We start from the raw sequence: 26,932 nt of genomic DNA on the forward strand, positions 1-26,932 counted from the left end.
ATTAAAGTGTGTTGAACCAGAAAACCTTTGAGGCTGTTGAACAAAAAAGCACAATATCATAAAATGTTTGATCAGATCAACTGAGAAAAACTTGCAATGTACAGCCAAAGATTTGCAAGACGAAGAAAGGAAAGGAGGAAAAATATTTCAATGCTGTGTACAAGAGGAACACTAGACAAGTATGGTCTTCATGTTGAGGAATCTTGCTGAATACCATTCTTGACCAAGAACAAAAAGTTGACTTGAATATGCTGAAATTCATTTAGTTAGACCTGTGGAGTTCTGGAAGAATGTTTTATGGAGTGATGTGACCAAACTGGAACTTTTTTGGATGTATGGATCAGAGGTATGTCTGGTGCCAAAAAGACAAAGCTTAAAAGCAGAAGAACACCATCTCCATCATCAAACATGGAGGTGGGCCAGTCCGTTATGGGGTTGTTTTACTGTAGCAGGAAGTGGAAAACATGACCATACAAAGGATATCATGGATTTATTAAAATATCACACCATTTTGGCAAACATTGTGATGCCTTCTGTGCAATATCTGAAGCTAATAATCAATGGACTTTCCTGCAGGACAAACATCCCAAAGTATACATTCAAATCTACTTACGCTTGGTTCAGGGATCAGTCATAGAATGTTTTTTTTTGAACTGCTGCTAAAGAGATTTACCTTGTACACTCCTCAAATTACAGTCCTAAAATGATGACAGAAAATTTACTCACAGTTGCTGTCCTGCAAAACATGATGCCAGATATTTCTGGAAAATATTCCTGCCAGAAGAACTGCATGAAAACTTATTACGTCTGTATAATTTTGGAGGATTTACGCATGCGCAGTAAGACGAATTTGATGTTTTCCTACGTTTCAGTGTGGATGAGAAACTTTTGGAAAACGCTTGGAAACGCTAGTGTGGACGGAGAGCGTTTTAAAATGAAAACTCCATTTTCAAATGTATCCGGATTAATGTAAACGTAGCATACTCATCTACATCCTTCCAGAAGTCTGAGATCCTCTAGTGAAAGACGCCTCATTGTACCACCACAGAGAGGCATGAAATCACTGTCCAGAACATTCTCGTTCAACGTTCCTGCCTGGTGGAATGATCTTCCCACCCCTATCCGGAATGCAGACTCCTTAACAGCTTTCAAGCGACTGCTGAAAACCCATCTTTTTCAACACTATTTGACTCAATAATAATAATAATAAAGAAATAAATAAAAATAAAAACTTTCTCCTCTCTTTCTTGACCTCTTGTTCTTCCCTTTCTATCCAGTACTCATCTAACAATGCCTGATAAATCCGTGTATCATTCGTCCTTTCCATTTTCAATTGATAAATGAAAATCAAAAAATGAAAATTTTTTGTTATTTGATTTTGAATCAGAAACGAAAAAAGGAAAATTGTCTTGTTTTTCATATTTTAAAATTTCATTTTGGATCAAAAATACAAAATTGAAAAGGGTCCACACAACAGAATCTGTTATTAATAATTAATTGCTGGGTTGTGCGTCACCCGGAAATTGTTATTTTTTGCTAGCTACTGTTCAGTGGCGCCTCTAAGGGCACTGGCCCCCCATTGGCTCCCCAACCAGAAAGAGTGGAGTTTTTTTAGAATAATAATTTTATTTTATAAATTAACATAGACATTGACAAAACACAATATTAAAAGTAAATATAATAAACTTGTATAATGTGTAGGCTACTGTAAACGCTCTCAACCCTTTCCCCTCTTTACATGAGTTGTGGCGACTTCGCGCACTCACACAAGCGCAGCCGCACCGCGAAGCATATAAATAGTTCAGTTTTGTATGCGATGGCAAAATTATTATATTTCGTTTCGTTATTATATTAAGTTAATTTAGAAAAGCGTTTGGAGCAGTTTTTGTTTGTTAAATGTAAATTTTTGATTTTCAAAACGACCAGCGAGTCGATCATAGCCTATTTTTAATCAATTTAGCCTTCTCAGATAATCACGACTTGCCTGAATAAAATCTATAGGTATTAAACAGTTCAAGCATATTATATATGTTAGTTTAAACGTTTAACCTATGTAACTGTGCGCTGTTAGACCCATATTGTTTGTGCGGAGGTGAAAGCTAAAGTGGGCTTACAGGACTTGGAAGCACCAGCGCGATCACTTGCACTGTGAACAACTTAAAATGGCCTATTAGCTAAAGAAAGAGTTTTGTTTTTAATTATTTTTAACCCCTTAAGCTCTGCAGCTATTTGGGGGATTTCCGCCTCCATTTGGCCTACCTAAATTCAAATGGTTCCCCTATACACATACAATGGAGGAAATTTAAAAAAATGGTTTCATTGTATAGAAAACCATTTAAACTACATAATATCAGTGTAATTCTTTATAAATAACATTATATAGGTTTCAAAAATTACAATAAAAACTAAAAAATCATAGGCGCTTTTTGATTTTTTTTTTCAAAAGTTTTTTTTTGAAAGTCTGTTACTCAGGATTTAGGTGTCTCAGTTCTTTGCAAATTGTTTTGTTTGATTCCACTAGGTCTCAGGATATACCAGAAAAAAGATTTTTTCATATAACAGTTTCTAATTGAAAGTTATTGAATTATAACCGAAGGGAGTCGCATTGCCCCTTTCCCCCTTTTTCCCCACTTTTTTCCCCCTAAAAGTATCCTTCTGTTTCTTTGCAAAAACAGGTTTTATAAAGCACATTACCCCTTAGAATACTATTTTACTATGTACCATAGCACTTTTCATGATAATTGACTGAATTATGTTTCATTTTTATGTTTGCCTGTGTATTTACTGAAACACCTACTGTACTTTACTGTCAATATTCAATATACACTCAATACATAGCTTAGCAGATTGTTTTGGTGTCCTTTACGTTTCAAAGTAATTATAAGAATAAAACAAACCTGAATAGAAGCACTGTTATAGACGGTTTCATCGGGCGCACGCGCCTGGACCTAAGTTAACTTCCGGTCTGTGTTTGTTTATCTGTCTGGTTCGTGTCGCGGGCTACAAATGCAGCTAATAATGAGTAATGAAGTTGGTCTCAGGTTATTGTGCTGTGGTATGTGTTTCCCAAACATTTATTTATTTGTGGCGACCTGCCACGATATAAAAACCGACTGATTTTCCAATTGGAATTAATAGACTAATTAATTAATCTATTAATAGACTTCGTTGAATAAACGTAATGCACGTTTAAAAATCAAACCGAGGCGTGGGTGTTTTTATATCACTGTATTTCTGAAGAAAGACTGTCTTTAGAAAATGTCATTTTCATTTCATCCTGCATAAGGCAGCGTTTTTAAATTAAGAGCTGCTTTGTCTATAGCCATTACCGGGGAAACCTCGTTTCTCGTGCTTAAAGCACCTCCTGCTGGCAAATAATGAGTTTGCATTTTTAATAAATCAGTCTAGTTTACGCAGCCAACATATTTCGCTTGTTATTAAAAAAATAATCTACTCTAGAAGGACTTAGCTGTTGTTATTGATTCTATTTGGATGTCTACCGGAAGTTAAGTTTGGGCCACAAAAGCGCGCATGCGCAGTAACGTTTGTTTATGTTGTTGCCATTGAAACCGTCTATCCATAGGTTCCATGTGACGTCACTGTAGTTTATCGCCGCCATTTTTGTGTCCGCGCTACCTGTTTCAGTCTATGGTCACAGCAGCCGCAACTACCAGAGGAAGATCAACAAAACTCCCAGACTGTTCACAACAAGTATACAATATGCCCGGGATATGTTGTTCAGTTAGCTGTAAAAACAGTCATCAGAAAAAAAAAACTAACAACAGTTTTATTAGATCTCAGCAGTGCTCGAAGTGGGTCGGTATGCATATAGCGTACCGGTGTCATTCACGCAGGTGCTTTCCAAAGCAGGGTTTTTTTTTTCGGCACAATAAGAGTACTGGAATAATAATTAAATATTGACTAAGATTGTGAATCAGTACATTATAACGAAAATAATGCCTTAAAATGAAAAGAAACATTTTTTTGCGATTACATCATTTTGAACCGATCAACTCGTAAGTCCAAAGATTTAGTAAACAAGAAAGCATTCAAAGAGCAAGTTCAAAACAGTGCTAATGCAGAGAATAGTGACTTACAGTACATCCAGATGCCGTAAATTATTTGTTTTCATTTGGCTTAAGAGCAAGAGTGTTTTATAGTTGAAGGTGTTTTAGATTATGCGGTGTTTAGTGAATTATGAAAATTAAATAATAAACGCTAAACTATTGTACTACATAGCGTTCGTCATTGCAACGCCTGCAGTAAAGTATGTACATGTAAAAGGGTTCTCAAAAATAATCATATTTGTTTTGCTAAAACTATTTATGTACAATTACTCTAAAAATGATTTGTCATACAAAAATGGCACACAAGTTACACACAAACCATCGTCCCAAGTAAATGGTACCATTGTGAATTGTGACTGGCTGCACAAGTGGTGTAATAAACTAAATTAAACTAAAATGTTATTGCAGCCATATAGCTTGAATGAATAAAAATGCATATTTTAAATAAAGAAATCTCATGCTTTTGGTGCTTGAATTTGTGCTTCAATAATGAGATCCAGTTTTAGGAATACACAAGACGTGAAAGACGTCTTCCCTCAGGTATATTTTATGTTTTCTTGGCTTGCTGGATGTTGCGCTTATGCTCAATAATCTCATTTTTTTGCATTCGCCAAAACTAATTTGCCGACATCTAAGCGCGGACTGTGGGAATTAGTGCCGTCAGCGCGAGTCCCGTTCGCTGTGAAGTAAGTTAGTGACCAGCCGGCAGAGGATTCTTCAAGGTCTTAAAGCCTTCATCGAGCGACTACGTTCACAACAATTTACACTTTTTGTCCTAAACATACAATCAAGTCAAATACACAGTGTGGGAAGTAGTAGTAAAAAGTAATTTCTTATTTCAATTTATTATTAAATCTCATTGAGATGCGCTGTGTCTGTTGTCATATCGGACACAAACATGGCGGCGAGCATAGCGGAAGTGACGTCTTTGGTACCCATGAATACTTATAGACGCGCTTATGAGCCGCGGATCCTCTGCTCTCCATGGAAACGGCCCGTTATTTATTCATTTAGCGTCTATTTTGGATAATGGAGACCGCTATATTCCTCTGAGACGCATATCTCCGGTTTAAGAGTCCAAAAACTGCATATCCCACAATGCCCTGCACCGTCGAAGCATCTTTTGTGACCCGGAACCTCTCCATGGCTCTGCCTCTTCTTCGCGTCTGGAGAAGCAGAGCTGTCATCGTTCACACCTCTGAGCAGCACAGCAGGCGGCCGGAGACTGTAATCTGATCTACTGACACGCTCTGAACGCAGCCGTTTGAGCGGTTCAGAGCGCGTTTGGAAAGCCGCGCCCGAGCGCATCTGGCAAAACAACGGATTCCTCAGCAATGGAGCAACGCAGAAACGTGAAAATGGTCTTGTTTGAAAGAAGAGATCCTAATCTAAAAGATAAAACGGAGTTTGTGGCTATTTGCGGCTAACTGAAGCAGTAGTATGTGGAGGAAAGTAATAGAATATATTATCATATACTTCAAGTATATTCTGACATCGCGATTCAATTGAAGATTATTTGATGTGTGTTTGTCACACAATAAAATGATTTACATGGTCAGATTATTGAGAATGAGCACTTTCTTGTGATATATGATTTGTCTGTTTTGAGAAAATATAAGAAATACACATTCTTTGTAATAATTCTTCACAATCGTTAGGCGGAAATTTGTGTGTGGAACAACATAAATTCTAAGCATAATTTTACTACTTTATGAATCATAAAACTAAAAGTTATGGTATTTCCTCGTAAAGAGGAGACTCTAAGCTTTCAAATGAGATCATATATGGGCTGATACTATATGAGGAAGGTCATGTAAATGAAGCAGCAACATTTTGAAACACTTTTTGGAGTGTTTCGCAGAGTTTAAGAGGTTAATTATGTCTTTACAGTTCTGGATGATATATTACTCTTACCTTTATGAGCAAAAATGAAGTTTCACATCGCACCAGCGCCTTCATGTTCTGCAAAGTGCGCTCCAGCTTTCACTCTTCTCTCCGCACAAACGATTGGATATGCGCCCAATAGGACACATTTATTTAGGTTAAACGATTAAACTAATATTGTGATATGCTGTAAGTTTTTTTATATCTGTGGATCTAAATTTAAATCGTGATAAATTGATCTGCCTGTCGCTGGCCGCTTGGTTGTTACTTTAAAAAGCAAAAACTTGAATTTAACATATAAAAAGTGTTACAAATATATTTCTAAATTAACTTTATAAACTAAATAAACGAAAATAAATGTAATCTCTTTGCTATTAAAACAGCAGCTGTGTAATGGGGAAGAGAAAAAGTTCCAGTTGGATTTGAGCCAGTAATTCTGATGAGCTGTCTGAAAAGGTCTGGGCAAGGTTTTAGTAGTTTTTACAACCATTGTTTGTTTAATAGCCTATTAAACATTCTTATTTAGGCTACTTTCTTATTTAAAAGTATTATTTATTTGAATATTTTAGCGTTTTGTTGGCTGCTTGCTCACTGACAGAAGTGCTCAAATAAACACGCACGTTTGTTAATGTTTGAGTCTCATTTATTTTGTTTCGAAATAATATACATATGTATTTTATATAAAGGCCTATATACACATACGTTATATATAATGTGTATATATATATATTTATTAATAAACCATTTTATTTTTTGCGTTCTTTTATTTAAATAACCTACTCTTTACGGTGTCAGTAATTACTGTGCTGCTCATTTCTGACTCCGAAACATGAACACCTTTGATCTAAGTGTGGGTAGAAGTCCTCCACTTCCACACTGCTCTCAGAACTGCTGTAGCTGTGCAAATTAGCATAATTTATTCACTTATTGTCACTCCCATTTTAATACAGTCTTCGCCTTGTCTCCACACTGTACCCCACCCCTTATCCCCAGTGAACAACGCCCCTTTTCAGAAAGTTTTTTTTAAACCAGAGGTGTGAAAAGCACCTCTGAAACGGGGGTGTTGTGACACTTTAAAGATGCGATTCTTTCTAAAGGCGTGTCCAATGAGGAAATGGCGTGTCAGGATCGTCAGCTTTATTTAAAAAAATATATTTCCTTGCTATTTCCTGCGACACATTCATAGTAATTACTTTTGCAGGTGCTTTGTGGCAAGCTTTTTTTTTTTTTTTTTGCATGATTGTGCAACTCTTCAAACTGCGCTGAAGGCATGCTCGGTGCTGCCCCTCAGGTTTGGGTTGCACTTGTATTAAACTTGTGTCTATTTTGATGAATATGCCGATTAAACATATGCTTTCTTGTTTATTTTTAATCTAGTAGCTAGCAAAAAATAACTTCCGGGTGACGCACAACCCAACAAATTGAATAAACATGAGCACTGCACATTTAAAAATCAAAACCCGGTGTGGATGTTTTTATATATCTGTTTTTCTGAAGGAATCAGACTGTCTTCATAACATGTCTTCATGTAATATTAATTTCATCTTGCATGCGATGCATGATAAAACAGCGTTTGTAAGCGGAGCACTGCATGTGCATACCTGTTACCGGAGAAAACCTTATACTCTTCAGCAGCACCTTCTGCTGCCAGAGAATGAATTTGCATTTATATGCCACCACAAATAAGTCTGTGGGAAACACTGCAGTGTTACCCTTTGAAACGTGTAAGGGAAAACACCTACTCTGTGGTTCATTTTAAAACATTGTTTTGCATAATAACACAACTGTTTACCATACTTAATTTTGACGAGGTGTGTTTGCAAAAGGCCCTATTACAAAAGGGTCATTCATTCTTGAATACCCTGGTGTTTTAAGCAAGATAACGCACTCTTTTGAAAAAACAAATGAATACACATATATTTTTAAGCACAATGGAAATGACTACTGGTGAGTAGCCGTATCACACAAAACAAAAACAAAAGTTGAGCAAATATTGAATAAATTTTTATTTGGTACTATGCCAGCTATCTCAGCTATCTTAACCCTGAAACCAATGCTCTGAGGCAGGTTGAAATGCTTACCAATTATGGTTTATCTTCTTAAGTGTAATAATTGTTGATGTTTATAATGGTTGGTTTTTAGCATTGATGCGTCAGCAGAGGATGGATCGCTTGGAAGGCTGCTTAATGATGATACAAAACCAAATTCCAAGATGAAGAAAATTGTGCTGGATGGTGTACCTCATCTTTGTTTATTTGCCATTACTGACATAAATGAAAGTCAAGAAATGACTTATGACTACGGAGGAGATGACTTGCCATGGCGTTCTAAACGCAGTATAACGAAGGTAGGGTATAATGGATTTTTATTGAAAAAATAATGTATTTTTAACTATATTTAGTGTTGAATGCAGAAGTGTCAAACTGCTGCTGACAAACTCAACAACTAGTGAAAAATATACTCAAAAACAATATGATACAATATACTGTATTGTCTTCTTAGGGTAAAATAGTTAACTTCTGCTTGTCTAATAAACTGTGGTTGTGTAGCACAGACTTGTTATGTTATAAGTTTGTTCTGTGTTTTGTTTCTATTTCTCATGGTCTTCATCAGCCCTTAACTTTGACTACAGAGCAGAGTCAACTTGTGTCTACTCACGTACCTTCTACAGAGGTTTGTCAATATATTTGTCTCCTGAATCTTGTCTGCCTGTCTTTCTTCCTGTATAGAGAAATGGCTACAGCTAAAGGCTCTCCCGATGGTGGAGAGTGAAGCCTAAAATTTTGGACGTTGGAAGGTTGCGAAGAAGGAGGGTCATTTGGTTGTGACACGCTGCCCTCAGAATGGAACGAGTGAGCAGATGCTAAGCAAGGCTATTTTTACCCGAATATCGAGGTGTGGCAAGCTATGCAAATTCTGCACACCAATTTCATTGGCATTTTCTCAAAGATTTTCCCTAATTCGGTCTATAAAAAATTTTGTTCATCAATAAATTGTTATTAAATCTCCATGTTCTTGTGCTATTTTTGTTCTCAAATGATAAGTGAAGAACCACCGGACTATGATCCGATAATACTATTGATTCGTAATCACACTGTTTTACTTTTGACATAAGTTTAAGATCTATCATGAAAAAAATCAATCCTAGAATAGGAATGGTGAACTGGCCATAGGATTTAGAGAATGAATTAAGTTTTTAGCTGATTTGGACAATGAACCTGGTCTACTCGATGATCTATCCAGAGACGGGTTGGATACGAAATTAAAATCTCCTCCCATTATTAAATTATGTGCATCTAAGTTGGGTAGAGTATCTAAGACTTGCGACATAAATAAGGTGAATATATACTGGCTAGAACAACTGATGTATTCTATAACTTTCCTATCGCACTCTAATATCTGAAATAACCTTATTGGAAATAAAAGGTATATTCTTCTTTATGAGTATGACTGAACCTCTCGATTTAAAATTAAAGCTGGATTGATATACATGCTCCACCCATTTTCCCCGAAGCCGGAACCTATCCTTGTTTTTCAATCGTGTCTCTTGGAGAAAAATCTGCATTCAGTTTTCTGAGATAAGCCATAATATTGCCTCGTTTTACAGCCCCATTAACTCCTTTACAATTCCACGAATCAAATTGAACTGTGTTTGAATTCCCTTGTTAATCAATGTCAAAAAAGTAACAATTGCATAACAATGTTGGACATTTGAATGAACAGCTACGCATCAAAATTTGAACCAAATTTCCAAGTGGTTCAATTTGGGCCTTGAAAAATAAAAAGAGGAAGCAACCAGATAATAACAAAGTGCAACTTTACACTGTAATTATATAAGTACGTGACAGATTTCACTGCCTGTAAATTTGGGCCTATGTTGACCAGTTATTGGCATGTCTACTCATTTGGCCCTAAGAAGAATAAAGTGCCTTATTAATAAAGTGCAGAATATCTCGTTAACTATGTGCCATACACCAATCGGTTCTCTGCAATCACACTTCCCTGTACAACTCCACTTTAGGCTACAACTTAAATCTCCCTTTCAAATGCTGGATATAACAATTGACAAATAATGATCAAACTAACTTATGCAACATACACAACCAAGGGAACCAACAAAAGGCAAAGTTACTTGTTAAAATTACTAAGGATGCACCGATATGGAAATTTTGGCCAATAACGATAACCAATAACCCTTTTATATTTGGAGGCCGATAGCCGATATATAGGCTGATAAATATTTTTTTATATTTTTTTCTGAGCATAATTGCAAAAACAACAGGCAAACACATTCAGTGAACAACTGATTTTATTTTAAAACTCTAAGTTCAGAAAAGTTTGAATAGATCTCTGAACTATAGTTACTATTCATTTCTATGGCCAACTTTCTTTTACATAAAATTCATTGCTTGACAAAAAAAAAAAAAAACATAAATCAACAAAGTCACTGAACAACATTAGTTTCATAATAAAAATATTAATCAAACAAAAACATTTGCAATATCTAAATAAAATGTTAATTCTGATACAGCAGGACTTCAGGGCTCACAAAATTTCAAAATCTCTGGTAGCCCTTTGGGCAGGTACTCTTCAGATTTTGGTAGCCCGAAAATTATTTTAACTTCAATACACAAATATCACCAAATATCAAGGAATGAATTCTGCAGAATTTTTAAATATCAATTTAAGGCAATGTATGACCCTTGTAAAGAGCTGCACAAGTAAAATAAACAGTATGAGTGTGGTTGGACGATGTACGGAAATATTAAGCCATAAAATGACCAAAAACAATCTTATACAAAGGCATTTCAGCCTTTATACCATTAAAAGGGATTAATCAAGTATATAATGTATTATATTTATTTAAAACATGAATATAACTGTCTTAATTGTTTAGATTTTTAGAAAGCACATTAACTTCTTTCACATTTACAGCTCTATATGTTTGCTGCATAAAAACATGGGTCGATATTTGCAATAATCTGACTAAAAACAGCTAAAAATTTGGACGTGCAAATGAATTCTTTGTCACACTTTAGGAGCGCTGAAATATTACGTTTTCCCTAGTATCGGCTGTACACAACGCAGCAATATCGCTGTTTTATCAGGCATGAAATGAAAATGCCGACGACACGTTTCTGAGGACAGTCGTCTCCCTTCAGATACATGAATATAAAGACATCAGTGCCGTGTTTTGACTTTAAAACGTGCAGCGTGCATATTTATTCAATGACATCATTGCCTCTTAAAAGTTTTATCCAGCCCTATCACGATTCTTGTCTTTCTGTCTCCAAATGTAAGACCTCTTAAAATTATAATTAGCCCTCTTCTTTTACTATTTAACCCTTATGCGGTCTTCGGGGTATTTTTTTTTTTTTACCCCAAATGGCTTTTGCTAAAAATAAAAAAAATAAAAAAAAAGTTCTCTTTGTCCAAGAGGCATAAGACTTTGTAAAACTGTCAACACTTTCTGGATCTACAAATAAAAAATAAAAAAAGTTGGAATGATAGCATGATTTTATGTTGGTGTAAAAAAAAAGTCACACCCATGGTCTTTGGGGTCTCTGCAACAAAATGCAATTTTGTAACAAAATAATAGTAAAAAAAATAATAATTTTCCTGTTTATTAATGTTTTTACTCCACATTTGTGGAGTTTCCGAAGGATTTATGATATTTTTTAAATTTTATATAATTAATAAATATTTTTTATACACAATTTTTTGTATATATACTTTTTATGTAAAATTCACTTTATAAAAGACCCACATGTCTAACTTTCATTCATGGGGATAACATGGATAATTTCACATGGTTTAGTCACTTTAGTGTAAGATTTTTGCACATCTTTTGGAAAATCCAGTTTTAAAGTGCCCCTATTATGCCTTTTCAAATATGATATTTCATGTAGTGTGTCATGTAGCTGTATGTGAACATAAACTATCTGCAAAGTTGTGACGCCGACAGTGCACTATAAATAAAGTTTTTGTCTATCAAAAAAAAGAGTCGGCTCACATTCGCCTAAACGAGTCGTCAGCAATTCGAATCTTTTTTCTGTAACGGCCACACGTCACGAGCTACACATTTGCGTAATGTCCGCCCACGTTCAATTTCGCGAACAACTTGCCCGCCCACAAACAGTAGGCCTACCATTTTCACGTGGATTACATCATGTCAAGAAGACGCACTGCGCTGTGAGAGTGAATTTGTTTTATATGCCCTTCCAAAAGATGAAACTATCAGTGGTTAACATTAATTTTTTCAACACCTCAGCAGTCCAATGCCAATCTTGTGTTGTGTTCGCGTCATTTTACTGATGACTGCTTTTCTAATCTTGGGGAGTAACGTTACAACGCGAGATTCACCAAACGCTTGGTTTTAAAAAATGGATCAGTGCCCAGTTTATTTGGACCGGCTTGCTCCTCTGAACTTCTACCTGTAAGTATGATTAATAATTGTATTTTCTAGCGATCGTTCAAAATACGTCTTTGTGTACGTTATGGTGTGTAACAACCCCGCACATGTCTTGGTAACCGGCTAACTTGCATTTCTGTAGTTCTGTTGTTCAGCTGTGAGTGCAATGTAGTCTAAAAAGTCTTGTGATTGATGCAGCTTGACTGTCTGTCTGCCTTATTAGTTTAAGTAATGATAATGATAAACGATGGCTTAACGCAGTGTTATGGATTGTACAGTGTTGAAGTTCACAACGTAGAGGTGTGCCCGGTTCGCTTACAAAAGCAAATTGCAAACACTGTCCACAGTTAACATATGACACCCACTGAGAAACGTCCTGCTCCGGTCGTGCTTGCAAAACAGTTTCTTGTCGATGTGACACTTCAACCGTTTCATCGTCAGACTCCGGCTCGAATTGATAGGGTAAAATCGAGGCTATCTTTTCTATGCATTAACAGGTCTCCGCAGCTGTCATTCAGTTATGCCAATGGGCGTTTCGTTTTGCGCTGTAGCGGTAGACCAATCCAAAAGGACTGCACCATCTGACCAATCACAGCGGTGAGGGCTCACTGAAAGGAGGGGTTTAAAGAGACTGATTCTTCGAACTGCTTCACACGAGTCGTTTACGAATCATTTAGAAACGGGGTAAAAATAAATCTAATTTTGGAGAAAACTAAAGTGTTTTTTGAACTTGCATACATGTAAACCTGTTTTAAGAGACTATTACAACAATATTAACTACCTTTAAAATGGCATAATAGGGGCACTTTAAAGGAAAAAAATAATAATTTTACCACTAGATGGCTGCAGTGCTTTATGCTATTTGACCAACTGAAAGATATCTTTTCACAAGTTTTTTTCAGTTGAGATCATATCTACATATTATGAAACACACAGGACACACAGAAATACATTTGTGAGACCATCAAAACTGCTCTATTATAATTTGTCAAATAAAAAAACATTTGCTGTAGTTGCATTCTTATATTCATATTGTGTACTGCTACTCAATATGTAATAGATTTTGTTTCAGTGCAAAAAAAATGACTTTGACAAAAAGTAAATTTCATTGTTAGAATTGTGATTTCATAATTTGTAGCTTTGAACTAAACTGAAACAATTTATGAAAAGATTTCTTTCTGGTGGGCAAATAGCAAATAGTGGAGCTCTGCAGCCATCTAGTGGTAAAAGTGATTATTATTTTTACTTTTAAAACTGAATTTTCCAAAAGATGGGCAAAAATCTTACACCAAACCATGTGAAATGTGGGTCTTTTATAAAGTGAATTTTACATTAAAAAACAGTTTTTGTATAAAACCCATTTAAAAAAAAATATTTATCTATTATTTATATTATATATATTTTAAAAAAATATCATTAACCTGCTGAAAACTGCTACAAAACTTTAATAAACACAAAAATATTTTTTATTTAAACTATTTTTTTGGTACAAAATTGCTTTTTGTTTACCGCAGTAAAAAAGGACCCCGGAATTCTCGAGTGTGATTTTAAAAAGAGGACCGCATAAGGGTTAACATATGAACAACTTTTTATGGCCTTAATTTGATATATTTGATTTTTTTTTTTTTGTCAACTACTGGCCTAAGCCAGTCTTTAAATCTTGAGTCCTCCAGCCAGAGGTTCGAAAACTTGCATTTCCCCAAATTTAATTTAATTTGCCCACGCATGATATCGCTCAGGTCCTACCTCTCAACATATAAATAAATCCATTCAATTTTTAGAAGAAAGGCCTGCACTTAACACAAATTGACAATGTATCTAAAAAAATGGTCTCGAAAATTTAATACCTCGTCAGATGAGGTTTATTACTTTTTAATGCCCTTAATTTTGGCTAATTTCATTTACTACCTTTTACAAGCCCGCAGACACCCTGGCAAACAAAGTAACTAAATCGCTGTTATGGTCAATCAATCTGTTAATTGGAGGAGCGGAAGTCCTTAGAAATAGCGACCTTTTAACAATTAATTGCGCAGCTCTAATGTAAACACTGCAAAACGTTGCGAGGATATTGATACGTTCTCGCGAGATCTGGTGTCACGAAATCCCGCCACATCCCTAGATGGCATGTCATGACGTGCACAGAATGCGCTTTTGTGTTGTGTGTGTGTGTGTGTGTGTGTGTGTGTGTATATACATATATATATTGAGACTTTAAATTTTTTCGGTAGTTACCAGCCCTACTTGTGACACAGAATGGGTTCGCAAATGATTTTTAAATTTTCTTTGATAGAAATAACTCTCTTTACACCAAAGACATTTGTAAGGTTTTTCTCCAGTGTGAGTTCTCATGTGGACTTGAAGGATTTGTTTTTTGGAATATCTCTTTTCACACAGTTCACACGGGAAAGGCTTCTCTCCAGTGTGAGTTCTCATGTGTTCTTTAAGACTTGCGTTTACCACAAAAGCCTTTCCACACTTCAAGCAAATGAAAGGCTTCTCTCCCGTGTGAGTTCTCATGTGGACTGGAACGCTTGATTTTTGAGCAAATCTCTTTCCACACAGTTTACAGGCGAAAGGCTTTTCTTTGGTGTGAACTCTCACGTGAACCGTGAGGTGTGCTTGCTTCCTCCAATTCTTTCCACAGTAAAGGCACATGAAAGGCTTTGTTTTTCTGATGTGAGTTTTGACATGTTGCTTGAGCTGTTTCCAGTCTGGGAAAACCATTTTGCATCTTTCACTTTGACATACGATCTTTTTAGAGTGAACTCTCATGTGCTGATAAATGTGTTTTTTGCATCTGAAACTCTTTCCACACTGACCACATATGTAAGGCTCAAGACGTCCTTGAGTGGCATTTCCTGAGGAAGTATTTTCAGTCTTTATGGAAATCTCTTCTGCTGCATTCATTTCTTGACTCTCCTCTTTCAGTGCTGTCATGTCTAAAATGAAAAAGACAAACACAAATGAACGCCAGCTCAATAGTACAAACAACAGACATCAAAACAACTTGAAGAATCAAAGCATTAGAATCTAGAAAATAGAAATTTTTTGCTAGATCCTATATTAACCCGAAGGCAGTGTTAATTTCATTAACGAATCATTTGTGTCTAAATTTTTTCAACGAAAATTAAACAAAAACTCGTTTTGAATAACAAAAACTATGATGGAAATCTAATGACATTTTCCTCAACAAATAAAAACGAGAACAGCGTAAAATGTACTGTCCCTCCCATAGATGTGGCGTTAGAAACACCCTCGCATTAACGTTAACTACCCTGATAGCACACGTACATCACAGAGATGTCTATTTGACGTCTGCATTTACATCTGAAAGATGTATTTTTTAGATTGTTTGCTCATCTGCAATGCGCCTATTGGACCTTTCCTATCAGATGTCAAATAGACGTTTATTAGATGTCTTTAAGATGTTTACGAATTATAATGTATGAAAAACTGACATCTCACAGACATCTGCCAGACGTTTGTACACAGCAGATGCTTTCCAGATCAAGAGATCTTTATCAGACATCTTGCAGACGTACGTGTGCTTTCTGGGTAGTATTTTGTAACTTCATTGAAAGGTGCTATAATAAAGTACCCAGATAGCACACGTACGTCTGCAAGTCTGTTAAAGATCTCTTGATCTGGAAAGCATCTGCTGTGTACAAACATCTGGCAGATGTCTGTAAGATGTCAGTTTTATATTCATTCTGATTCATAAACATCTTAAATACATCTAATAGACGTCTATTTGACATCTGATAGGAAACGTCCAATAGATGGATTGCAGATGAGCAAACTTTGTCTTGCAGATGTCTTGCAGATGCAAATGCAGACGTCAAATAGACATCTCTGAGATATATGTGTGCTATCAGGGAAGGATTTCTGATGATGATGATGACCGTTATCACACGTCATCACACTCTTGTGAAAAGGGTCCCTTAACAGAAGGCTTTAACATTTCGTTAAATTTGATTCATCCATCCTCTATATTAATGTTCCAATGTGAGTACAGCATAATAAAATAATTTTTAACTGAACATCAAATTGTTTAATTAAGGTTTATACATGTTATTACAATTGTTTATACAAGTCGAAAGTAGGATCTTCTTAGGTGCATTTTCAAAAATGTTACTTCAGTTGTTTTTAATATTTATTTTTTGCGTTAAAGGAGTAGTTCCCTTTCAGAACAAAAATTTACAGATAATGTACTCATCCCTTTGTTCATGTCTTTCTTTTTTCAGTCGTAAGGAAATTGTTATAAATATGTTTAAATAATGTGTCAAAAGCCAAAAATAACTGTATGCACACACTTTTCCTTAAATACAATTGACAGTTTTAAAAACAATTACAATTGTGATAAATTTATGCACAACAGTATGTCCAGGTTGATTGTCCCAGATCACCAGTTAATTATACATAAATGGAGGACTCCTGTTAAAGAAATGTTGTTGCAAAGAAGAAAATTAAACAATATTACTAGAGTCCATTCATTGTCCATGATTTTTTTTTTACCTTTTTATGTTTAATTAGGCTCAGAGGTGCCAATCGTGCAATCAAATTCTTAAATTCATGTTGAGATTAATGTTTTAATTATAAAATTTTGAATACAGAGATCTGCCAGCAGGTGGCGGCAAGAGACTGATTTAATTACTGGATCATATTCATTTGATTTGTTCGAACGGATGGTTCATTCAGGAATAAAGCAAGTGACTCTTTATGAATAGGAAATTGAATCATGATACGGTCTACTTTCCCGAGCGTCTCGTACACTGGCTCCAGGCCATCGGGCAGTCCTCAATGTCAAGCCCTGATTTGCATAGTTGTCAAAATGAATGTCCTGTGAGTGTTTTATAATGGATGCTCACCCATAGATGTGTACCTTGTGTTTATCCACATATGAGCACCAGCATCAACAGATGTAGAATGTATTTGCTGTATTTTTCATTTGTATGTTTATTTTATGATGGATACAAACAGACAGTCCAGTTCAAATGGAAAGGTTTTTGAATCTGTGTATGTGTATATATATATATATATATATACATATATATGTTAAAAGCTAGAACCGAGCAGAGGGTTTTCTTTTAAATTCAAAAGTATAGCTTTAATTTAAAGTTAGTTTGAATTTGGAGATTTTTTTTTATAACGTGCAGTAGAAGAATAAAAAGGCATAACAAATGTTTTGGTTAATAAATAAGGTTTAAAAATAAACACCTTTATTGGAAATGTCAGGCATAGGGGGGCCTTGCAAAACTGACCCGAGAAGGAGGTTGAGACCCCCTGATATAAACCACTTTAATTTGGACACTCGTAACATCTATAAACATATTCATTTCTGTAGAGCTGGACATTTTAATAAGGATCAAATGATTTAGTTCAGCTTGAGAATGAAAACCAACCTGTTTGTTCCTCAGTGTCTTCTTGTTTGATGCGAACTGTTTCTTGTATCCAGAAGTCTTCACTGTCCTCATCAACAAAAGCCATCTTGACAGCGTCGAGTCGATTTCAGCGAGTTCTCCAGGAGTTTTTCTCTGTTTTGGGCAGAAAGAAAAAGAAACACAAACTAAACCTCTGGGTGCGTTTTTAAATCGCTCCCTATTTCAGTAGTCAGCACACTGGAGTCAGTCAGAGAAATATAGAGAGATAAAAACAAACTAGCACTCAAATTAATAGAAAACACCAAATATAGAATTAATATTTCTATGTATGTTTTATGTTTACATATTTGCACGTTATATTTGATTACACTTTGATGAAATCATTTGTTGTCCTTACACATGCTAGTTCTCATTTTGAGCAGCAGGTTTCATCAGGAGATTCATAACACTGAATCATTTTGAGAATGAATTTAGTTGTATTTTTCAGCTCATGAGCCATGTTTTTCTTACAGGTTTCTTAAATTAGACATACTTAATGACAGCCTTCAAATGCTCCCTTGAATTGAGAAGCAGCTCTCTTTCTCTATCACTACTTTACTTTGCCAATGGTACAACTAGTGTTTATGATAAACTGATTCGCGATAGAGGAAGTGAAAGAGATGCACAAAATAACCTTCGTTTTTATCACTGGGTAAAACATATTAACGTTTTATTCGATAATGATTAATTACACAATTTTATATTAAATTGTCTAAATGAGTTGTGACGGCTTTAAACGGCTCCAAACGACTTTAAATGATCAAAAACAACAAACCTTTCTTCTGCTGGACTACAGAACGTTGTCTTCTTCTTTTAGCTTTTTGGTGGGTTGCGAACCAACTTCAGAAGTGCATAGCGCCACCTACTGTGATGAGTGCGAAGAGAATGCTCTAACTTCTTCCATATCCAATAATATAACCCCCAATTCTTAAATTGAATGACTGCATTTATTTGTCTCCTTGAATTTGGACCCTCACCATCAATTTGTTACAGTGAATTCATAAGTCCAACAAAGAAACAACAGAAAACACCTCCATATCAAAAAGTGTTTTTCATTCTAAATTATACTTCTTATTCCAAGAAAATATGTCCATATTCACATAAGCCAGAAATATGCTTTTCTACAATATACAAAAAATAATTTAACCCACAATGCCCCAACCTCAGTCTACATTTTAACTGAGTCCCTATGGGATGGACAAGTACAAAAACATTGGTTTGTAACTTTAGATTGAACAGAAACATGTGTCTATCCTTGATTTCCTTTTCTCATCCCTGGTGAAAAAACCAGCCTAGGCTGGTTGGCTGGTTTTAGCTGGTCAACCAGCCTGGTTTTAGCTGGTCATAGCTGGTCGCCAGGCTGGTTTTAGAGGGGTTTTGGCCATTTTTCCAGCCTGGCCAGGCTGGTCTTAGCTGGTCAGGCTGGAAAACCACCAGCTAAAACCAGCTACTTCCAGCTTAAACCAGCTAATACCAGCCAACCAGCCTAGGCTGGTTTTAGCTGTTTTTTTTTCAGCAGGGATCCTCTCTGCCATTCCTTTAGTAAACTTGATTATGACTTTTCAGCATCTTTAATTGGTAAAAACCATGTCAACATATTCAGCTTTTACTCCTCATCTTCACTTTTAACAGTGAACAGTTCAGATAATAAATACAAGATAGAAACTCAATCTCTAGAAGTGCATTCATTAAAAAGTATAATTGTGTCATATTAGTGTTATGATTTCAGTGAAGTTAAAGAAAATACCCGCAATATCCAGTTAGAGCTGTAGTAAACTCAGAAGAGAAGATCAGGAGACTCTTGATTGAGATGTTACTGTGTGTCGCTGCAGTCATCCAGACTGACTAAAACACTCAATCACTGGAGTTTTAGACAGATTTCAGGATCGTCATTAGAAGATAAAATATGCAAAGGATGTAAGTAGTTACAGGAATTTGTCCAGATTTTCAGTGACTCTAATCCAATCAGCAGAACTATAGACTCATTATCACAGAGATCAGGGAAAGTCTCACCTTCAGCCTCTGCATTCATATTTAACTCAGATATTGATCAGAAACAAAGACACCAATTAAAGAAATGAGGCAGAAACATCAACAGCCAATAAAGACAAAAGATGACACTTACCAACCATCATTTCACATTCATATTCACACACTTCTAAAGCTAAAAATTTTTTTTTGTTTTTCGCAGTATTTATTCCGTAGACATATCTGTTTTAAATAACTATCAGCCTAATTCTGTGGTGGAAAATTTCAGTCAGGTTTTAAGTCTATTCATAGCACTGAGTTTACAGAAGATTTGTTCATTTTCAGTGTGGATCTGTTATTAATGACTTTTGTTTGTAAATACATTTGCAGCAACTGAAAACTAAGATCTTAATATGTAACTTTTTATATTATAATCATATTTTAGCACAGATTATGCACATTTAAAAAAAAGATAATCTGTGGAAATGTAAATGATATGTCATTCACAATAAATAAACCTTTGTAGTGGTAAATAGAAACTGCGACACATTTATTTTTTTGTTCTCATTTGCCTCAATAGCAAAAGAAAAATAAAATCCCTGACAGTGTTTCAGTAACTTTCCAAAAGAGGAATAAATAAATTACTACACAAACAAACTAAATAACAAGATATTGATTTCAATAGTCAAAAGAGTGATCGACCATTTGTCATCACATCCTCTTTGTAACAGTTACACAGCAACATTAACTAGTTTTATGTGAATTTAATGAATAGGTATAAAAACATAAAACAAAGTGTTATAAATGTACACACAAATTGAGAATAATATTAATAGATTTACGATGCTAGTCACTTTAGAAAAGCATCATCATATGAGTATGAAATTCTATTCTATATTTAACATTTCTATGACATATTTGTGATTCTAGAGAGAAGTGCACCAATGGGACTTTTATTTTGCTCTGGTGATGTGACGTCATAAATCTGCGCCGCGCTCCTCATCTGTTGTGATTCATCTGAAGAAAGGTTTGTGGTTTTGAAGTTTTTAAACCAATGGACATCTATTAAAGCGTTTTTTACAAGCTATGTAAAATAAATCATCATTATGAAATATAACGTTGTAATGCTTTAGAGTTTCTGAAGACGTTAGCCTGTAGTAACAGAGAAGGTACGTTTGATTTCTCTATATCATGAATCAATCGTGTGATGATAAGAAGTGATGAGAGAAACTGAGAATCCGATTCATTTGAATCAAATCATTTGTGAAATGATTCAGTGATTCGATTCAGCGGCACGCGGACTACAAACGACAACAACAAACACAAACGAGTGAATCACAACCGAGAATGATTTCATGAAAGTGTAATATATTAGATATGATGTACAAATAATCGAATACTAAATATAAATCAAAATAGCCTGCCTAAATATGAACCTTCTGTGTAATTTGTATATATTTTGTAAATTGTTATAGGCTACTGATGTCTATTAACTCTCTGACTGTCTTACTAGTGCACTGACTACTGAACTAGAAGCTGATTGAGACGCATCCAGAGATTTAGTTTGCATTGATTTTTCTTTCTATTAATTATTCTCATCTTAAACAGGACAAAGTGTTCAAACACACAGAAAAACTCCTGGAGAATCAACAGAGATCCACGTGACACACTATTATAAAGATGGCGTTTATTAAAGAGGAGATTGAAGACATGAAGATTGAAGAAACATTTAGAGTCAAACATGAAGATACTGAGGAACAAACAGGTTGGTTTTTATTCTCTAAGATGAATTCACTACAGAAATAGATATGAATTATCAGGGTTCTCAAGTTTTGGAAAAAGTTTGGAGTGAGATTTTATCTGTTAGGGGAGGAGCCACTCAAATATTTGCAGCAGCGGCCCCTCTGCCCCACGCAATTCTCTCCAGTTTTTGGTAAAAGTTCAACTATCTATTGTTCATAATTAACCAGCACAAAATAAAAAATATAACAACTGGTAGATCTGATAAGTCAAATTCATAAAAATAAAATGTTTTAAATATTTCAAAAATATGCATATGTATCAAAAGTAAAAAAAGAATTTGGCCCCAAACGAGCAAACTAAACAGCAGTGCTCAATGCACATACTGTAAACATACAGGAGGATTGCAGAACTTGCTCATAGCATGTATGTCAATCTGTGTGTGTGTTTGTGAAAGAGAGAGGGTACATATTTCAGCTTACTAATGTCATTTTGTATTTCAAGTGTTTATTGCACACTTTGATGCCTTGATGACAGTGGTAGGGGCTTGAACTTGAGCTAGAGTAATTAGTTACGTGTAACTGAATTATGTAATTTAATTAAAAATGACATTTAACTAATCTGTTACAGTTACTGAGAAATAACAAATACAGTTAAATTACAGTTACTTTTAAAAATGTTTACAATTACAAAGTGGGTTACATGTAAATATTTTGATTGATTTATTTCCCAAATCGCATTGACTGCTTTAAAATAAGAGACACCAATGTTTCAGGAGTTAAACAGAGGTGCTAAAGATTTTTGTGGTGGCTGTGCTTTAAAAAATTAAATGATTATAATCTTAATTCAAGTGATGAAGGATTTTGTAAAATTGACAGTAATTAGTGTTGAGTGCTACTGTAAGGTAAACCTGCCTGCTTAAAAAGTTTTTAAAAGGATTAACAGTTGAAAAAATTCCTTAGAAATTTAGTAATCAAATGTAATGTTACATTACCTCTAAAGCAATTGAAATAGTTACACTACTTTTAAATTACATTTTAAATAGGGAAATTTAATTTAATCTGTAGCCTATTACAGCCTATTTCCAAAATAACCTTCCCAACAATGTTGATACATTTGTGTTTTGAAATATATAAAACAATTTATTTTATTTGGATGAATTTGTCTGTCTTTTTTTAGCAGATTTACCAATTATTTTGTCTTTTCCTTAATTTCAGGCCCACAATTAGTTAAAGCTGTTGAAGAACTAATAATTTTGCACAAATTTGGCTATAATCCCCAACATCAGTTCTCACTATCTTTGATCACAGGCAAGTGATTTTGTCTAGGAATCGTAAAATGGAAAAAATATATAAATAAAAATAAATATAAATTTGACACACCCCAAAGCAGTGGTGTTGTAGCGTTGCCAGCAGCACTGAGCGCAAATTTGACGCTGTAGTGTGAACGCACCGATAAATGCTTCCACTGCGAGAGAAAGCGGCAGCCCCGCAACGATTCCACCGCTGGCCTTGTCCCGTGTGTGCGCGTCTACGTTGCCTAGTGACAAACGTGATTGTTGCGGGATCACGTAATATACCAGAAAACAGCAAATTCTAATTTTTTGGCTGGTAGGTGCCATTTAACTCTCAAGACAGCTATGAGCTTGGCGGAGTACTTCTCTCTGCAAAGCCTGCACCTCGTCCATTAACACCATTAGGCATGTGCCGGTATCAAATTTTCATGCTGCGATTAATTGATTGAGCTTTTATCACGGTATACGGTATTATCACAATATTTTAATTGATCAGGAGAAATGGATGGAGTGGTGGTGGGGGAGGGAACAACGTGCATTAAAAAAACAACTTGCATTACAATAGGTGTAATTGTGATTGTCAAAACATTTGGTAACTAAACAGAATTTTACACAATTTTCACGATTTAAATTCTTGGGATTTGATTTCAATCTTGATTCAATATTGACTCTTTGGATAAAAATTAGGTAGGCTACAGTAGATAGCCTACATATAAATTTTCCTCAAGAAAAAAAATATATATCTCACATAATGCTGTTAATTATGTGTAATTATAATTATAATAATGCTGATATTATGTAGGTAAGTTGTACTGTATCTTTAAATAAAAAGTAACAGATGATCGGTTTACTTGAACTGAAGCGCTACAGCGATCAGTCACGTCACATTTACAAGCACCAAAACGGTATTTATTGTCTGAATTTCGTAATAAAATGGACAGAACCTGAGAGCTGAGAATTGTTTTCATATCAAAAGTAACCTGCTTTGATCTAGTAGTCTGTCGGTCTCCATGTTCTCTTTGCTCCGTGATTTTTCTCTGTGTGAGAAAATGGATGCGTGGCGCGAGAGCGTGTGAGAAGTGTAAATTGCGTGAGTCTCACGCTGAATGCGTAGAGTTGGCAGCCCTGCTTTTAGAAGGGGGATAAATCGTCGGCAGTGTTCCTCCTTCCGCCATGCTTCTTCTCCATGTGAGGATTGTTTACATTAGACTAGAGTGCGCACTGCGCCGCATGCACACAGTGCTTCTACATGTGGGGATTGTTTACATTCAGAGTGCGCACGTGTTTTGCGCAGCATATACACGTGTTTGTTTAAGCGGTTGATGGAAAATAAGCTAATGCGCGTTCTATAAATATAAATTCTGATCTATTATTTTTCACGGTATTTTGAAGTGCCCACGATAACAATATCGTGCATATTCATTACCGCCATTTATTGCATTACCGAATACCGGCACATGTCTAAACACCATATAGCGGGACAAGTTATCCCTTACTTTTCAGCGTGAGAAATACAAGGTGTGGCGTGAGAGCGTGTGAACTGGTTGAAATGCGTGTCTCACGGTGAATGCGTGAGACTTGAGAGCCCTGAATTATGAATAATGTCACACAAGTGTAGAAATGTTAAGACATTTGACAGAAGTGTTGAGATCACATGGCAAATACTAATGTTGGCTTCAATATTCTGCTTTCACACTGAACATGTGTTATGACATCATGCATTTAAGTTGTAACAATAATAAGAAATAAGCCTAAAAAAACCTATATATTTTTCTGCAATATTAAACCCAATATCTGTTTCTAATATTAAAACCATTGATTTCTGGTACTTAGACACTTTAAGAAAATTATTTATGTTAAAGTTATTTGCACAAACCTTGAAATGTAAGTAATCACATTTGGCTACTGCATGCTGACTACATTTGGTCATTTAAAGTATTTGTAAGCAAATAAAACAGACAGCTGTAGCTAAAGCTACATCTAAATGAATCCGGATACAAATGAAAACAGCGTTTTTTGTTTTAAAATGATCCACATCCACACTAGCGTTTTCAGGTGTTTTCCAAAAGTTTCTCGTCCACACTTGAATGTAAGAAAGTGTTAAATTTGCCTCACTGTGCATGCCTGAAACCTCAGAAAAGCTCACTGAGACTATACAAACGGACCAGATGACACTTTTCATGCAATTTCCTCTAGTAAGATCATTTCATTTGCCAAAAAAAAAAAAAAAAAAATATATATATATATATATATATATATAGTTGTTTTAGACAATGTAGGACATATAGAAAAACAGCACAAAATAGGAGAAAGAGAGCTGTAAACATAAAGCAAGTTGAATTAAAGACAATAAAACAGAAAATAATTCAAATATTAATATAATTAAGTAAATAAATAGATGACCACTGTTCAGGAGCATCAGAGTGGAGCAGTAGGGCATATTTATAAAGAAGGTGCTGTACTTTAACATGAGAACAGTATAAACCAGTGGTTCTCAAACTGATGGAGGGGTACGTGAACAAAATGCTGAGCTTTGGCATCAGTTTAATTCTATCCCGACTTTAAGTAAAATAAAGCAAGTACTTTTCACAAGAAAAATGCCACTTTTAGTTTAAAAACAGGAACATTGGAGTGAACAATTTAATGACATTAGTTTTCCTTGATAAAAATGCCGTCTCAGTGTGGACAGAAGGCCAAAACAGAGAGAGAACGAAAGAAAAAAAAAGCGTTTTCAAATGAAAATGTATAAGTGTGGACCAGACCTAAAAGATCAAATGGGGAATGTCTTTATGGCATCAGTTTAATTCTCATCGGTCTGAACTACTATTAATATTGTATTCTAAAAATAAAATAAATAAACTTTTCTTAAAGCTAAAATCGTAATTTTATGAGTTTATTCCCAAATATACTTTCATAGTTTTTTTATCATACTTATTTTTATATAAAAACAACTTTAACTTAAATTACATCCATCAATTTAATGTGAATAATACCACAGATTTGCTTATTTATGTTACAGCTGATAACACAAGATGCAGTTTTTAAATGAAGGTTTCTTTTAATGAAGGGAAGACAAAATCCAATCCCACATGTCCCTGTGTGAAAAAGTGTTAAAACATAACTGTGTTTTATCACACCTGAGTTCATTTTCTCTAGCCACACCCAGGCCTGATTACTGCCACACCTGTTCGCAATCAAGAAATCATAAATAGGACCTGCCTGAATGAAGTAGACCAAAAGGTCCTCAAAAGATACACATTTTGAGATCCAAAGAAATTTAGTAAGTTTAGGGGGCAAACACTTTTTCAAACAGGGCCATGTGGGTTTGGATTTCCCTTCATAATAAAAAACCTCATTCAGATACTGTATGTTGTGTTTACTTGTGTTATCTTTGATTAATATTTTAATTTGTTTGATGATCTGAAACATTAAAGTGTGACACATGCAAATAAATAAATAAAATCAGGAAGGGGGCCAACACTTTTCCACACCACTGTGTGTGTTTATTGTTTTAAAGGCGCCATAGAATGGAAAATTGTGTTTACCTTGGCATCGTTGAATAATAACAGTTCGGTACATGGACATGACATACCATCAGTCTCAAACACCAACATTTCCTCCTTCTTATACAATACAATACAATACAGTTTTTATTTATAGAGCACAATTTAAAAACAACCGAGGTTGACCAAAGTGCTTTACAACACTATTAATAAATACACAGTAAGACAGACACAAATTATAAAACATAATATCACACAAGATGTAAACACAGGCGAGGTTCCTAAGGCCAAAAACACAGAACAATAGTTCAAGGGATGTTGAACGCCAAGGAAAATAGATAGGTTTTAAGAGTGGACTTAAAAACAGACAAGGTTGGGGCAGTTCTGATGTGAAACGGGAGATCGTTCCATAACTTTGGACCAACAACAGAAAAGGCACGGTCACCTCTGGTTTTTAGTCTTGTCCTAGGCACTTGCAACAAATTAAAATTAGTAGATCTGAGTGATCTTGATGGAATGTAAGGCTATAACAAATCAGTTAAGTACTGTGGGGCCAGACTATGTAAAGATTTAAAAACAAACATTAGGATTTTGTAATCAATTCTATATTTAACTGGCAGCCAATGAAGTGAAATTAAAACCGG

General features: G+C 35.1%; 1 protein-coding gene and 1 pseudogene across 1 annotated transcript; one reads left to right on the plus strand and one right to left on the minus strand.

The window, feature by feature from the left end:
- Positions 1–26,932, plus strand: part of LOC141318658 (uncharacterized) — a 530,387-nt pseudogene that overhangs the window by 495,997 nt on the left and 7,458 nt on the right.
- Positions 10,336–17,899, minus strand: LOC141338508 (uncharacterized). Its single transcript, XM_073844083.1, has 2 exons — positions 17,766–17,899; positions 10,336–15,302 (listed from the first exon to the last, which is right to left on the minus strand). Exons 1-2 carry the CDS (start codon positions 17,848–17,850, stop codon positions 14,575–14,577), a joined length of 813 nt encoding a protein of 270 aa, XP_073700184.1. The 5' UTR covers positions 17,851–17,899; the 3' UTR covers positions 10,336–14,574.

The sequence above is a fragment of the Garra rufa genome, chromosome 1, assembly GCF_049309525.1.
Source record: "Garra rufa chromosome 1, GarRuf1.0, whole genome shotgun sequence".
NCBI lineage: Eukaryota > Metazoa > Chordata > Actinopteri > Cypriniformes > Cyprinidae > Garra > Garra rufa.

Excerpts from the sequence above, each read along its gene's own strand:
- LOC141338508 (XM_073844083.1), bottom strand. The coding sequence starts at position 17,850 with ATGGCTTTTGTTGATGAGGACAGTGAAGACTTCTGGATACAAGAAACA. Across the intron at positions 15,303-17,765 it reads AGACACTGAGGAACAAACAG|ACATGACAGCACTGAAAGAG; the intron begins GTTGGTTTTCAT and ends TTTTCATTTTAG.